Raw genomic sequence first — 15,909 nt, 5'->3', positions numbered from 1 at the left:
GGCTCACCTGCACTTGGAGAATGGTGGTTACGAGGGTGATGGGTGGAAAGTGACTACACTGGAACTGTCTAGCTGAAGGAACAGTAACCAAGGCTGGCAGGTGGAACTGGGAACAGACACCATCTGTGTTGTCCTGAGAGTTCAAGGCAGGAAGCTTGATGCTGGGTCAGTGTCAAGGAGGCTTCCAGCACAGCTTGGGAAGAACGGTGGGCACCTGGGTTGTCTAATGACAGAGCACACTGCTGCACTATAAGGGACTCTCCGTTGCTGGCAGGGGGCTCAGTCCTGGGGGGACCCACAGTAGCGTTGGGGGAATTCCTACACTGCCGCCAAAGCTGAAGAAGGGGAATCCCCTAGGCTCCCTCCAGTGAACAGAAGTTTTTATTTTTATTTTTGAGACAAGTTCTCACTCCAATGCCAAACTTGGAGTGCAGTGGTGCGACCACAGCTCACTGCAGCCTCGACCTCCCGGGCTCAAATGTTTCTCTCACCTCAGCCTCCCGAGTAGCTAGGACAACAGGCAGACAACATTGTGCCCAGCTAATTTTTGTATGTTTCGTAGAAATGGGGTTTTGCCATGTTGCCCAGGCTGGTTTTGAACTCTTGGGATCAAGCAATCTGCCCAGTATGACCTCCCGAAGTATTGGGATTAGAGGCGTGAGCCACTACGCCTGGTCGGCACGGAATTTTTGAAATAAAAAGCCATGGCTGCCCCACATCCCATGGAAGAAGGCAGGCTCTAAGAGTCAAACAAACAGCAAAAAGTTATGCAGGCATGAAGCCCCATCCACTCGGAGGGTGTCATGCTGGTGACCCATTGAGACAACTATGATAAAACAGCGACGGGAAAGTTTCTCTAGTACAACTCTGAACTTCTCTACAAAGTGTTTCCCCCAGTTTCTGTTCTGCATGTCTCTTTCTTCAGGGAACATCCTCTCCTTTTCATCTCGGTGGAGACTGGTAGGTTTTTCATTTCTGCCATGAAGGAAACTTACTTCTCTGCAGAATTTGGTCTTCACTCGGAAGCAGGGAAAGGAACACACAATGGCTGATAGAACCTTGGGAGCAACAAAAGAGTGCAGCCTACTTGGGCACAAAGCAAACTGCCAAGGATTCGTAACTATAATCATCAACTTTGCTGTGCTGCTATAAATATGGAACAAACCAGCAAGTGACTCATCCGCTAAGATGGCACTCAGGCAGCCTGAGCTGCGCCACTCTGGGTTTACAGCCAAATCTAACCGCTCTTTTTCTTTCTTTCTCTCTTTCTTCTCTTTTAAACGAGTACGGAACATCACACTTAATTCTTCTTCTTAAAAGGAACCCTCCTCGCTGTCTGTGGTATTATTCATCTGATTTCTCTGACAGAATGCTTCTTTTTGCCTCTTAACACAAATCTGCTGTATAAAACATGTCAAACATTTCTTAAACATTTTGCAAATACTCACAGAAACGAACGAACAGGTTTTTTCCTCTCACCAAGTACAGACCAGTCTGTACTTCTTACCTGGGGCAATGGGGGTCCCCAGACCCTCGGCGGGGGCCAGCCTCCTCTGAAGACCCAGCACGAAGTGGCTTCCCACCAGCAGGAAGAGGTCTCCTACCTAACAGAGGTGGCAGGGGCTGCTTTTCTAGCTGCTCACCCCACTTGCAGAGGACAGTCACTAACTTGACCGCCTGACATGTCTATTGTCAGTACACCTGGCAAAACCCTGCAAGGAAGCCTGCCTTATTTGCTATTCTTAACATTTAGGTGCAAGGTAAGAAGTGCCCCAAGATGACACATTTTACAAGGTCTCAAGAAGGGGTTTCAAGAAGAATCACTGTGCAATGTGCAGGAACGAGCAGGGCCAGAAATCACTTACATCAAACAGTGCTTGAGGGAGCGAATTTTAAATCTTATTTAATTTTAATGAACTGAAATGTAAATAGTCCTAGGGAGCTGGTGGCTCCTATATTGACTATAAAGGTCTAGATGCTCCGTGATGGGACTGCAGACCACAGGAGGAAAATCTGATGTAGGACACATACTGTTCCCTAAGCCCCACTTCTCCTTTCACCAAAGCGACAGAGCCCTGGAGTGTGGCAGCGCAGGCTGATAATGTGCTATTTGCCCAGCTGGCCTGGAGGCTCCTGAAACAACTTCTCTAATTTGCTCTGGCGTTCCCCTCAATGACCAGCCAAGGATGTAGAAAGGGTACCCCTGGACTCGGGAATGAATGCAAGCCCTCTAAAGCATCCACATGTCATTGGACAGAATGCATCCCTCCCCACCTGGCACTGATTGCATAAAGACACAGAGGGTGCTGGACTGTGAGGGCGCAGCTGGGTGAGTGGTGTGGAGCACCCAGACTGCAAGCAAGGTGATGATTCCAAACCTACTCCCACATGAATTCTGTTTGAAAAATGCACTTTTCACTTGTAGATATTCTAGGAGTTCACTCCCCTTTAAATGAATGATGCAATAAACGTGTTAGTCTAGATGCGTGCTGCTGGCAACACTTTCTGCAATGATGGGAATGGGCTGTATCTGTGCTGTCCAAGATGGAGGCCACCACTCCTGTGTGGTTGTCAAGCACTTCAAAGGAGGCTCGTGTGACTGAGGAACTGAATGCTTACATTTTTATTATTTTAATTAATTTAAATCTGAATAGACACCTGCGGCTGGTGGATGCTGTACTGGACAGCAAAGGTCTAGATGCTGTAAAATTCTGTGATGGGACTGCAAACCACCGCAGGAAGCTCTGACGTGGCAGGCTTGAGTGGGTTTCCCAGAACCCTCGAACAGTTCCCTAAACCGTTTTCTCCTTTTGCCAAAGCCACAGAGCCCCACTGCAGACTCAATACGGCTCTAGTCACACATGCCTGCACTCCTGCCTTGTATTTATAGATGTGCTTGTGATTTGAAAAGCTACAAAGTCACACAAAGGAACTCACAATCATCCACTGTAGCCCTGACAAAGGGGCAGCAGGCTGCAAGTTGGAACAAGAGATAGTAACCATTTAGCAAAAGCATCATCCAGGCTCAGGTCACAAGGAAAGAATGAACACAGGGATTATTTAACCAGAGGTGTTAAGAACACAGATAAACTGGAAACCATGTTTGCTCTGGGCAAGGACAGAGGAGAGGTAGCAGCCTCACACATAAATGGGAAGGAGATTTGCAATTTACCTGCGAATGCCTGGAGTACAATCAGAATGCATTTGATGCTTTCAGCCTACTAGCTACAGTGGTGAAAAACATATAGATTGACTAAAGTGCCTGCTTGCTAATCCTCGGCTGTTAGGGGGGCATTATCTTTCTGTATTTTAGACTTAGTATGAGGCTTAACAGAATAGATGCCCGATGACTATGGTTGACTTCCTAACAGTTGATCCTTTACTATCATGCTTTAACCTAATTTATAATCTATGCCTTCCCTACTTAAAAAAGTGATTTGCGAGTTTACCCTAAAATGTACAGATATGTAACTATGAATCCATTAAAATAAGACAAAAAAAAAAAAAAAAAGACCTATATAACAAAGGCAAAGGAGGAAGGGAAAGTACTACATAAGAAATCTGGGCTGAGGAAAGTTAATACAATGAGCCTAATGTGCAGCTCCGAACTCGCTGGTAACCAAGGCAAAAAGGGAAACAAATGGGTTAAATGTATCCTATTGAAAAACAAAAGCACTCAACCAGTCTTTCAGGACAGACATTTTTTCTGGCCTTGAGCTATGAGGGAACTCTGTCACGTGGCGGGGGGGGGGGGGGGGGGGGGGGGGGGGGGGGGGAGAAGTAGGACATAAAAATTCAACAAAAATTTGTAAAAGAAAATTAGAGATATTCTAACATGTTTGTTTCTTTATACTAACTATTAATTGAAAACAAAACCCCTCAGAACCCTGTTGTTCAGAGAAGGTTTTTAGAAGCAAGCATATTTCCAATGATTTGAAATCATGTGATGGTAAAACTTTATTAATCTAGAAAAATCAGAGTTAACATGTCCCTAGAGTCTGTACCTGTAGAATACGGAATGATTTAAACAGGGATTTGCTCGTGAGCTGGAGAGGAGACTAATTCAAGAGACTAACATGTACTTAGTGAGTAGAAAGTCTTTGTTATGGACAAAAAGAAGTACAAGCTATAGACCCCAGGCACACAGACTGTCTTCCGGGTGAAAAGGTAGAGTCTGATTTATGTTCTTATCCTGGCAGAGGGCACCCTTGGGAGCTGGCTGCAGGCACCAGCTCTTGGTTCCTCTCAAATGGCAATCTGGACCCGAGCAAATTCTGCAACAGCCAAAAAGCAGATACCCAGAAATAAAACAACACAGGTTTCTTACTCTTGGTGCAGGCTTCGGTTCTGAGAAACTTCAGAATCGCTGTCTTGGGGGGCCAGAGAGCCCTTGTACGTGTAAAACACATCTTCCGTTTCCGTGATGTAGGTCATTTCATTTGCAAGGTTATCTGCAGAAGAGTGGCGTGGCTTTCGAATTTCGTGCCGGAGCCGAGGACTTCGCCTGGGTGGGAAAAACATTGAGTGCAAAGTGTTCAAAGCAAATTCCACTTAAAAATTTAATTAAGACACCAGTGAACCTCGTGTCCTGACCTTTCTAAGGATGCCTTCCTTGGCGGAGGCTGACATTCAGAGCCCGTTAACTCATTACTACCCCAGCAGAAGGCACCAAGGGTGACACCAGTCCCTGACGCTCTCAGTCAAGTGGTGGCTCCCAGAACAGTAGCCTCAGCTGTATAAACAGGCAGAATTAGAGGGGTTTATGCCCTTTGGGAAGTGACGGGTATTGACTTAAGGGTAAGTTATTCTTCCAGGAGGACTCAAGCTCTCAAGACATAAATAGGCCATAAGGACTGCTATTCAGAGATTTCTTCTGATTAATTTGAACAATGCAAACAAAAGGTTTAGAAGCCAAACTACATTTCTCAGCAAAACTCCAACCTTATTGCAGCGACATCCCTTCATATGAATTTCACTTGATCCAAGAGAAAATGTTTGCTTTTTAAGATATATCCCTTATTAAACTCGTTTATATGCATTAAACGTTTATAGGCATATAAACACTGGCCTGTCCTCCAGCAGCGGCAGCAGGCATGTGACCTTGGGCAAGGCACATCACCTCTCTGGGCCTTGGCTATACTTACCTGCTCCTGAGAATGAATCCAATGAGGCCGTGTTCTCAGGGCATCCAGCGTGGCACCTGGGCGTCAGCTCCTGCAGCGGGGGATCCCAGGCTGCCGAGCTTTCTAAGTTCTATTTTCCCTCACAGTTTTTCCATCTTCCCTTTCTTTGTTAGCCATTTCTCCTCAGGACTGTCAGGGCCTCCATGATTTGCAATCCCCCTGGGCCTGGATAATCAATAATGCTGTGTCCAAAGCAGAAGTAAAAAGGCTCTTGTGACTCCTCAGGAGAGGACCTATAAATAACTACAAGAGCTCCAGGCCACGAGTGTGGCAACATCTAACCCCGCTGTTCCCCTGGATCCCGTCCTGGGCTCTCTGGGCCCCTGGCATTGCTGCCAGTGGGATTTTCAGACAAATTAAGCTGCTGTATGATAGCATAAATTTACCTCTTTAGAATGAGGTATCTAAATGTTGGAAACCAAGAAGCAAATCTATTCAGTTATGTCCTGATTTCTAACACTAAATACTGTCATTGTCCCTTCCCAGAGCATTAGGCTCCCAGTGAAGAGTCCTTCCCTAGCAGGCCCAGCACAGCATCTCTTCTGTCTGCCTGTCTCCCAGTTTCTCTTAGGCTTAGCAGATCCTGGCTCAGGTATGTACAGCCACACTCTTACTCCAGTGTGGAGCTGGGGGCAATGTTTCCTTGCTAGGTTTCCCCTTCTGGCCCCTAGCCTTTCTGGAGGCATTCACAAAAATGGTGTGATGTCTTTGGGGACCATTATAATAAGATAATGATAATTCCACCTGACTCTTTTAAAAGCTTACTACGTACTTGTATATTATTATTTCATTTGCGGTAGTTTTTATAAACTTTTTAAGAGATGGGGAAACTGAGGCTACAGAGGTAAAGAGACTTGTTAATGAACAGAAGGGCCAAAACCTGAGTTTAGGTCTTTCAGCTACAAACCCAGTGCCCTGACCACCTATTTCCTTTTAAGCTGAGCTCATTCTTTTAAGTTGGCTGGCTACTTCCTGATGTGCATTTGCTTCTGCTGCTGAAGGTCATACATCCTTACATCATTTACATCACATACCTGCATTAGTTTTCCCCAACGTTTATTTTGTGGGATATTAATGGAAAACATGAATTAAGTAAAGTCAACCATACTTCTTTATCACAGGACATCTCAGAGTGTTTAATATGCTAATGTGTGCTATGATTCCAAAGGAGGCCTTTCAGCAGGCTAGAGTTTCCCAAATTATTTAGATCTAGTAAGTTTTTAAAAAAGAGCATCTCAGCATTATACACGATGGAAAACATTTAGCTACACTTGTGTACTTCATGAAAACGGTTACTTCTGCCAAGAGCCTAAAATGCAAATGTAAACTCTGATTGTAGGTCATCTATCTTTAGGACTTTATAAGTTGAGTTTTTATTTTTAAAAGAGATAAAGTGTCTACTGTTGGGTAGTACAAAAAAAAAAGGAGGACATACCAGTTGGGAGTAATGGGAGGGGAACGAGAAGGCAGACTCTTGGTTTCTAAGTGCTCCACTGATAAGGATCTCCGCATGGCTGGGTTCCACACCATCCCGCCAATCACCTTTTTGCAATATTGGTTATTTACCGACCTGAAAAACCAGATGCAGGTTCACTTTCTACACTGACATGTTCAACAGGAAAGAAATTACTGCATGTGTGAAACAGTCTACACATGCTTCTTGTCTGACGGATGGCAGGTTAACGCCAAGGTTATGGGGAGTAGAGGGAGACAGCTCAAAAGCGATTCCTGTCTGTCCTGGAATCTCCTTATGTGACTTCTTTTCTTCTGGTGAAAATCCTTTCTTGTCCTCACTACTCAAGCAACAAAGCTGTTTCCAGAATATAACCAAACCTAACCAGATTAGAAGGAATTCCAGGATCACACAGAAATACAGCTCAAGTGATTTCAAGGAATTCTTATTTTATTCACACTGGCCTAAGTAAAAATATTAACCACCTTTTCAGGTGCTCTTCATCATCCTAGCCGGCAGGAGCTGTCACCATAAATCACTGGTAACTCTTCAAGAGAGAAACTGAAAATGTGCTTAGAAAGTAGCTTCAAGCTGGGCACAGTGGTTCTTGCCTGTAATCCCAGCATTTTGGGAGGCTGAGGTGGGTGGATCACTTGAGGTCAGGAGTTCAAGACCAGCCTGGCCAACATGGCAAAACCCTATCTCTACTAAAAGTACAAAAATTAGTCAGGTGTAGAGGCGCATGCCTGTAATTCCAGCTACTTGGGAGGCTGAGGCATGAGAACCCCTTGAATCCCCGAGACAGGTTGCAGTGAGCAAAGATCGCACTACTGCACTCCAGTCTGGGAAACAGAGTAAGACTCTGTCTCAAAAAAAAAAAAAAAAAAAAAAAAAAAAGGAAATACAGTTCCAAGCTATGTTCTTTGAAATGTGCTACCCTGAAGGTTACTTTTGAATTTTATTTATACCTAGAGAATTTAAATCTTAGCGATCTAGACCCCTCAGAGAATGAATTATTTGAGAGAATAAAGCATGAAGCCTGTCACCCTTTAAAGGGACAACTTTGGTTCTGGCATCTCTAAATTTTAAACTAGGTTTTAATGTCTTATGAAAACATTCTACGTATTTCCTTGTGGCGTGACATCAACCAACCAACAAAACAAAACAGAACAAAGAACAAACAAAAGAACGTAAACAATATGAAACGCCCTGTAGCACATCATGTACTAATTCACATTAAGAAATGCTGTTGTCACTCTGACCAAATGCTCACAACAGCATCACTGGGAGACTCTTTCCTCTGAGGCAGGCCTACATCAGAAACCACACTGCCAGTGATGAAGAGCACAGGATCAAAACAAGGGGAGCAAGCTGCCCGACTCCAAGGTTTAATGTATCATGGGTTATTAATGGGGACTCTGAAAAAAAAGTGTTCCATTGTCCTATAAGCTTGGAAAATAACCCAACAAATTTCTTTTTATGTGGAACCTTTCAGAAAGCCCGATAAGCAGATGTGTAGCTGTATCTCTAGGGGCTGGGCAAGTCATGTGACCCTTCTAAGCCTCAGTTTCCTCATCTGTAAAATGGAGGTAATGAGACTTGAAATTCACCAGTATGCTGAAGCTGGCATAGGTAGTAAAAGAACTGCTGACTTGTCCTCCCAAGCCATCCTCCCAACCCAAATAATCCCCTGTGGCAGATTAAAGATGACTGAAGTTCTTTGAGTCTTGCATCTGGGTTGGCTTGTGACTGCTTTCAGCAACAGAGTCGCTGTGCCAGTGCCAGGTCTCACCCTTAAGAAGGCTGAATGGTTCTGCCTTTGGCTCCTGGAACCCTGAGTGTCCATGTAAGAAATTCAACTACCCTTCTGGAGCATCCAGATGGGGATGCTAAGGAGTCCAGGTGAGTCCAGCCTTCCAACCATTCCATCCAGACACCAGGTATGCAAGAAAAGTTATCTTGGATCCTCTGGCCACATTCACGGAGAAATCCCAATCTATACCACACAGAGTAGAAGAGGCATCTAGCCAAGCCCTTCTGGGATTCCTGACTCACAAAATCATGAGATATAATAGAATGGGTGTTGCTTTCAGTCACCAAAATAGGGGTATTTTCTTGTGCCACAATATAAGACCAGAACCCAGCCCTGCTGGCATTGGATGCATGCAGATGACAAAGCTTTGCAGATGAAGAAATAGAAGCAACAAATTAAAGCTCAAGTGACAGAGGCAGGATTTGAACCCAGGCAGCTCAGCAACAGAGGGCATGCTTTCAATTGCCTCCCCATTCCTTCTCTCATCTGGCCTGAGGATCAGGTCCAATCTAAGTCAATGATATAATCCAATAAGTTATTTTCATGGCTTGTTCAACAGTAGAGCTACTGAATGTATAAAAATACTAACGAGTATTATAAGAGCTAAAAACTTAATATATTCGCTCTTGGTTCATCAGAAGCTGAGAGAGAGCATTTAGCACCATAAATAATATCACTGATACTAAAAAAAAGTTAGCTACTTATTCAGTCTACAAGTTCCCTAATGATTATCAATGTATTAGGAAAGTAACGGAACAGTCTGATGCAGTTCCACATATCAGATAGATAATGGCTCAGACATGGGTCTCATTTTTAGTAATAGCCACATCAACAACAAATCACGAAAACAATTTTGAAAAACCAACAAATGATTTAGAAATTATGGCTGGGCACAGTGGCTCACGCCTGTTGTCCCAGCACTTTGGGAGGCCGAGGCAGGCGAACCACCTGAGGTCAGGAGTTCGAGACCAGCCTGCCTAATGTGGTGAAACCCCATCTCTACCAAAAATGCAAAAATCAGCTGGGCGTGGTGGTGGGCACCTGTAATTCCAGCTACTTGGGAGGCTGAGGTAGGAGAATTCCTTGAACCCAGGAGGCAGGTTGCAGTGAGCTGAGATCATGCCACTGCACTCCAGCCTGGGCGACAGAGTGAGACTGTCTCCAAAAAAAAAAAAAAAAAAAAAAAAAAAAAAACCCAAGTAAGAATAGGCTGGGCACAGTGGCTCATGCCTGTAATCCCAGAACTTTGGGAGGCCGAGGTGGGTGGATCACCTGAGGTCAGGAGTTCAAGACCAGGCTGGTCAACATGGTGAAACCCTGTCTCTACTAAAAGTACAAAAATCAGCCAGGCATGGTAGTGTGCTCCTGTAATCCTAGCTACTTGGGAGGCTGAGGCAAAAGAATCGCTTGAACCCGGGAGGTCGAGGTTGCAGGGAGCCAAGATGGCACCACTGCACTCCAGCCTGGGTGACAGAGTAAGACTCCATTTCAAAAAAAAAAAGAAAAAAGAAATTATAAGAATAAATTGATAATTTATGCTACCTCTTATACTTAGAGGGTAGTCTTAGAGCAAAGAAAACAAAAATACAAACTGCATGGTTATTTCATTTAGAGAATAAATTTATCGTAATTAAAATTTTTAAATGTATGTATGAATTATATATATAAATTTATATCCATTTCTTTTATTGTACTAGACATTTTAGAGACTAAATTTTAATCTAAATTAGAATTTAAAAATGTATGTGTTATATATATTTATACATAAATATCTATAAATTTACATCCATTTCTTTTCCTGTACTAGTCATTAAATATTTTGAATATCATTCCTGTGGATAATAGTACCTATCTCACAGGAGAGTTGTAAGAGTCAAATATAATTATGTGCTCAGCACAAAGTAAATGCCCAGTAATTATCAACTGTGATTACCACTGTTATTTTGTAATTATTATAGGCAACATATCCCAAAGTCACCTGACTCTGGAAATGTTTTTCTATTCCTTTATTCATTTTTATAGAGCATCTTATGGAATTAATGTTCTGTGGGAGAGGCTGGCTTGGTGGCATCAGGCTGGGATAGCCCAATATGCTGGCACCAGGAGACACACAGAGCCACTGCTCCATTTCCTTTATTATGTCATATTGCAGGGTACAGCTGCCATCTGACTGCTTGGAAGTGCTGAGTTCATAGAGTTGAGGGGAGAGAAACAAACGCTGGGAACACGAGATGTCCCTCAGACACTGCTGACCCCAGGAGACTTTTAGTCATGGTTCAGAGACCCAATGTCTGGGGCCCCTGGGCTATAGGTTTCCTCCTCTGCCCAATAATGTCCTCTATTCACTGGTGAACAGGATGCATTTACATCTCAGCCTAATGTGGATACAGTCTTTACAGCACACTCACTTTTTGGTGTTCCGAGAGCCCATAGTCCAGTACTGAGACAGAACATTCTTTTCCTGAGGTAGTAGCTTCTTTGCCTGAAAGAACGTATGGTGCTCAACACAGGATTTCCACAAGTTTTTGCAAGATCGGTAATTCAGCATGTTGAAGGCCACAATATGTTCCCTGGATTCAGCCTGGGAGGAAAAACAGTCAAGATTTCACCCACACAGACATAGGAGCAGGGACTTGCAAGCATTTAACCCACATTGGTGAAATGAGGTAAGATGCAACAGACAGCAGAAAACTGGTTTCAAAATGCCTTGGCCACAAACCAGTGTTACTGGAATATTCAAGAGCATGATTTGTTAACCATCTTTATGAATATGGTAATAGAGATGACCAGGATCTATTCTTTGTCATCATCTGTGCTCCTCCACGAATGCTTTTATTTCAAATCTGTTTACATTTCTAGGCTGGATGTATTTGGAGCAACCAGATAAAAATCGTCTGATACACTCCTTTTAAATTTTAGCTCTGGGAACATCTCTCTCCTGAAGGAATACTCTTTCATCTATCAGACAACAGCAAGTTTATAACATTTTGGGTTTTTCTCTATTTGCTTTCCACAAAGCACAGAGTTGAATCCAGTGCTCATATATAATAATCATTTTAATCATTTGCTTTGCCTGCATTCTGCATGAGTTTAGGTTTTCTGTTTTCATGTTCAATTGCCATCTTATGCATTTTTGTGCCACCCTGAATCTTGCACTGGGGGGGCCAGGAGACCCAGATTCCAGTCCTAGTTGCTCTGAGCTTTTGTGTCCTCGTTCCTAAGAGTTCACTGCTCTGTGAGGTCATTTTAAGCACATATTACCTTTGAAAAATTAGGAAATGGACACAGTGACAATAAGTGAAAATCATGCAGCATAAAAAGATGGAGTGTAGTGTTGTGGAAAGACCAGGTGTCTCGGATTCGTAATGATCTGGTTCAAATTCCAGCTCCCCCGACTCACTAGCTGTGGGAGCCTCAGTTTCCTCACCTCTAAGTTCCACATCTCTGTATGGATGACCAAATGGACAGTGCCATGGACTTTGCTTATGAGATACGCACACCTACCAAGCCATCGTGCAGTTTCAACACATCATGGGAGGGAACTGACCTTGCTGACATTCGCTGCTACTTTGCGGTGGGCTCTCTGCCAGGTGCTTTGACCAATGCTCTTTTATTAAATCTTCACAATTCCCTAAGAAGTGGGCATTATAGCATTTCTGGAAACAAGGTAACTTGGGCTAGGGAACGTTAAGTAACCTGTCTAGCTGGTAAGTGGAAGAGCCAGAATCTGAAACCACTGTCTCTGACTCCAAAACAAGCTAAGCAGAATTATACAGACAATCACTGGGTCCTGTAGACTCTGGCCCCACAATGGCATGCTCTTTCTTCCCTGTTATATACATGGCAAACTGCCTTCAACCCTTAAAGAACTAAAAGCAGAAGTGACTTAAAAACACAAGTGGGGCAAAGTGGGGCATGTTTCTAGTCCCAGCTACTTGGGAGGCTGAGGCAGGAGGATCCTCTGAGCCCAGTTTGGGCAACACAGAGAGACCCTGTCTCTAACCACACACATACATACGCACAAAACAAAGCAAGCACGGACATAACTACTCACCTGTTTCTGTCGCTGATGTATAAAGAACTTTTTCCTTTTGAAAGAAATTTTGAGAATGTTCACCCTTCAAAAAATAAAACAAAACACAAACAAAGCACATCAGGGATCGGCCAGGTTGAAGCTGATGCCTCTCAATGCATGTCCTTTATTCCATGATCCCAGTGAGTGGGGGCTCTTGGCTGCCTAGAGTTTACTTCTCTGTAGAAATGATGGCAGCCCCATTGCCGCAGGCTAACACCAAGTAGCTGACTGAAGCTGAGCACTGCATAAGGGCCACTGGATTATGATGTAGCTTTTAAATAACAAGAAACATGGGCCATGTGCTCTCTTTGCTATAAGCTGCTTTTGTGGCATTGCAGCTCTGCGTGAGCTGGTATATACATGGGGAAGACAGCTGAGAGCAGCATGGAGCAGCTGAAAGAGGACAGACCTGGTCCGAACCCCAGCTCTATTACTTAACAGCCACGTGTCAAGTAGCCTACTTAACATTTGCAAGATAACAGAATTTAGTCACCATTAACTGAACATTTTTTATATACTAGGCTGCTACTAAGAGCTTTATAAACATCCCCTCAGTGAAGCCCTGCAACAATCCTGAAAAGTACATATTGCTATACCCAGTTTTCAGATGAGGAAACTGAGGCTCAGAGACATAACCAAAGTGCTCAAGATCACTCAACTAGAAATTCCTGGAGCCAAGATCTGCACCCAGGTCTCAGCTGACTCTGAAGCCTGTGCTCTTAAGCTCTCCACTGTGAAGTCTTCCCAACAGTGGTGAAAACTCTGCCCTTCTCAGAGAGCGGCCCTGTGAGGATTTAAGCAGAGTAGGAATGTCAAGTCCCTACCTTGACACACAGTAGGCCTGCAATGCTTGTTCCTTTAATTAAAAACATAACTTTTAAAATAAATTTACAGTTGACCCTTGATCAACAAAGGTTTGAACTATGTGGGGTCCACTACCTGGGGGACTCTTTTTAACCAAACATGGACAGAAAATGCAGTATTTGCAGGATGCGAAACCCACATATACAAAGGGCTGGCTTTTCATATACACGAGTTCTGCGGAGCCAAGTGTGTGACAAGTCTGTGCAGATTTTGGTAACTATAAGTGGTCTTGGAACCCCAAGTACACCAAGGGTTGACTATCATTCATTTATGAAAAACTTCTGCAATCCATACAAAGGGTGCATATTTCCCTGCTGGAATCTTCACTTCTGAAATACTTTTGGGGAAATGAAGGAATTTTACTATTTTCTAGGATCATATGAAGACCTTGGTAGAGCATTCTAGAATGGAGAGGCTGTGTAGGTAGAAAGAAAGTTGAACTATTCATGGGACATTCCCCCAGAAGGATCAGCAATATACTTCTATTACATATGAAATACTACCTAATACACATCTATTTTCAACAATCTGTTGGTAGATGTAACCGTGAAGTAAATTTTTTTGGGTGACTGCAGGTTAATAGTCTAAGGATAAGAAGGGTGTTTGGGCTCACCCCTTTTAGAGATACTCTTTCTAGTGTGTGTTACTGCTCTGCCATCTCCCTGAAGTCTGGGGAGTCTCCTCACGATTCTTCTCTGCCAATTGGCAGATGCAAAAATTCCTGTTCTGCAGAACGAGTCGGAAGAACCAACTCCCTTTTGAGTTCTCACATTGCTTTGTCTGGCCCATGGGAATCTGTGGACCTCTTATTCCCCCCAACCTTGGCTTCATATACAGGGGTAGGAAGGCCTGGCAGGCCTCCTATGGTTCCTAGGGCTCCAGCTCAGCATCCCTTTCCCATGCTGACCCCAATTTCCCAACCTGACAGTTCTCTCCCTGAGCTGTCAAATCTCATTACGTACAGACATGAACTCTTTCGTTTCCAGGCTTGGGGCCTCAGGGGGGCTCCCTACTGCCCTTCACTCATTCATAAGAAACACACACACACACACACACACACACACACACACACACACACACACACACACACACATGAACTCTCTCGTTTCCAGGCTTGGGGCCTCAGGGGGGCTCCCTACTGCCCTTCACTCATTCATAAGAAACACACACACACACACACACACACACACACACACACACACTGAGAGCCTAGGATGTACAAAGTCCTATGGCAGGTCCTGGGGACAGAGGGAAGAAGACATGGAGCCACTGCCATCCAGAGGCTTATAATCCAGTGAGGGAGACAGGTACCACATAAAGAATGATGCATAGAAGTAAATCACTGTAACTATGAGCACTGCAAGCACTGCATGCAGGAATGCCTAGAGTCTCATAAGAGCACTAAGAACTGAGCCTGTAGACTCCTATGGCCTGTGAAGCCCTCCATGACCTGGCCCCTCTCCTGCCGCTCCCCAGGCCCATGGCCAGCTCCAGCCTGGCCTGCCCCAGCTACTCCTAACTCACTAGCTGGGTTCTCTCTCGTCTCTGGACCTATATACCCTGCCCCTTCTTCTCTAGAATTTTCCTTGGGCCAAAGCTCAGCTGGTATTCGGATCCTGGTGAGTGCCCTTCCCTGCATGCTCAGGGCCCTTCTTAGGTCCTGCCCCTCTTGGGCATTTGCCCATGCACCTCCCTTGTCACCCTGGGGTCACCATCTGGTGCTGGCCTCCCCACTGGTCTCTGAGGTTTGCACTGGAGGCAGGGGCCAGGCCTTGACAGGAGATGGCTTGATGTTGAAGGCTGAGGGAGGCTTCAGCAGATCTGTGGGTGAGCCCAGGGGTTGAAGAGTCCCTGCAGGCTCCGCCAAAAAGGTTTCTGTTCACAAACCTGCTTCTCCTGACCAAGTATCCCACTTCTCTCTCCTGCAGTGACCCTGTGGGACTCACATCTGCTCCACAATGTGAGGGTCCAGCCCTTGTCTGTGGGCCCTTAGGAGGTTTGGCCACAGTTAAGCTGGACCCAGGGGGCTTTAGGCCTGTGGCACCTGGAGGAAGCCCCCAGCATCGGAGGGGCTCGGTGCAGAAAAATGAGCCCTGTGCCCACTGTGCCCTCTGCTTAGCCTGATCTTAGTCCTGAGCGGGCCAGAGAGCTGCCTGGGCACACCCCAGCCCACCAGCAGGCTGTAGTTTCTTGCTTCCTCTGAGGGGCTTCTCACAGAGAGGAGGTGAATGACAGATGGAGAGAAGGCCTTGCTATCTGTTACACTGATTTTTGTGTCAAATTGAACAGGGCTGTCATAGTTTTTGGTTTTGGAAAATAGATATATTGAAACTTAACTGAACAGCGTCTACAAGTATGTATCCTACTTAAGCGTTTTCCTACAAATACCATTTTTAGTGTTGAAAAAAAAGTCCAGGCTCTGGAGCTGGACTCTGATGTGAGTTTCAACTACTCTGATTATTAGCTGTGTGACTCTGGACAGGTTCTTACTTAACTTCTTTGTACCTCTGTTTCCTCCTCT

At 44.6% G+C, this 15,909-nt stretch overlaps 1 protein-coding gene across 8 annotated transcripts in view; it reads right to left on the bottom strand.

Moving 5' to 3' along the window:
- The window catches only part of PTPN3 (protein tyrosine phosphatase non-receptor type 3), a 123,947-nt gene that overhangs the window by 41,132 nt on the left and 66,906 nt on the right, over positions 1-15,909 (bottom strand). For 6 of the 8 annotated variants that reach the window (XM_050759534.1, XM_050759533.1, XM_050759536.1 and 3 more), the window contains 4 exons: positions 12,504-12,567; positions 10,858-11,030; positions 6,619-6,753; positions 4,328-4,504 (listed from right to left, as the gene is read on the bottom strand). In XM_050759534.1, coding sequence (XP_050615491.1) covers positions 4,328-4,504; positions 6,619-6,753; positions 10,858-11,030; positions 12,504-12,567 — 549 coding nt within the window. The remainder of the gene's footprint in view (positions 1-4,327; positions 4,505-6,618; positions 6,754-10,857; positions 11,031-12,503; positions 12,568-15,909) is intronic. The other 2 variants (XM_050759538.1, XM_050759537.1) reach the window with 1 other exon arrangement.

This window comes from Macaca thibetana, chromosome 15 (genome assembly GCF_024542745.1).
Source record: "Macaca thibetana thibetana isolate TM-01 chromosome 15, ASM2454274v1, whole genome shotgun sequence".
Taxonomy (NCBI): Eukaryota; Metazoa; Chordata; class Mammalia; order Primates; family Cercopithecidae; genus Macaca; species Macaca thibetana.
The sequence above is the reverse complement of the archived record's forward strand: the minus strand, read 5'-3'. Positions and strand labels throughout refer to the sequence as shown.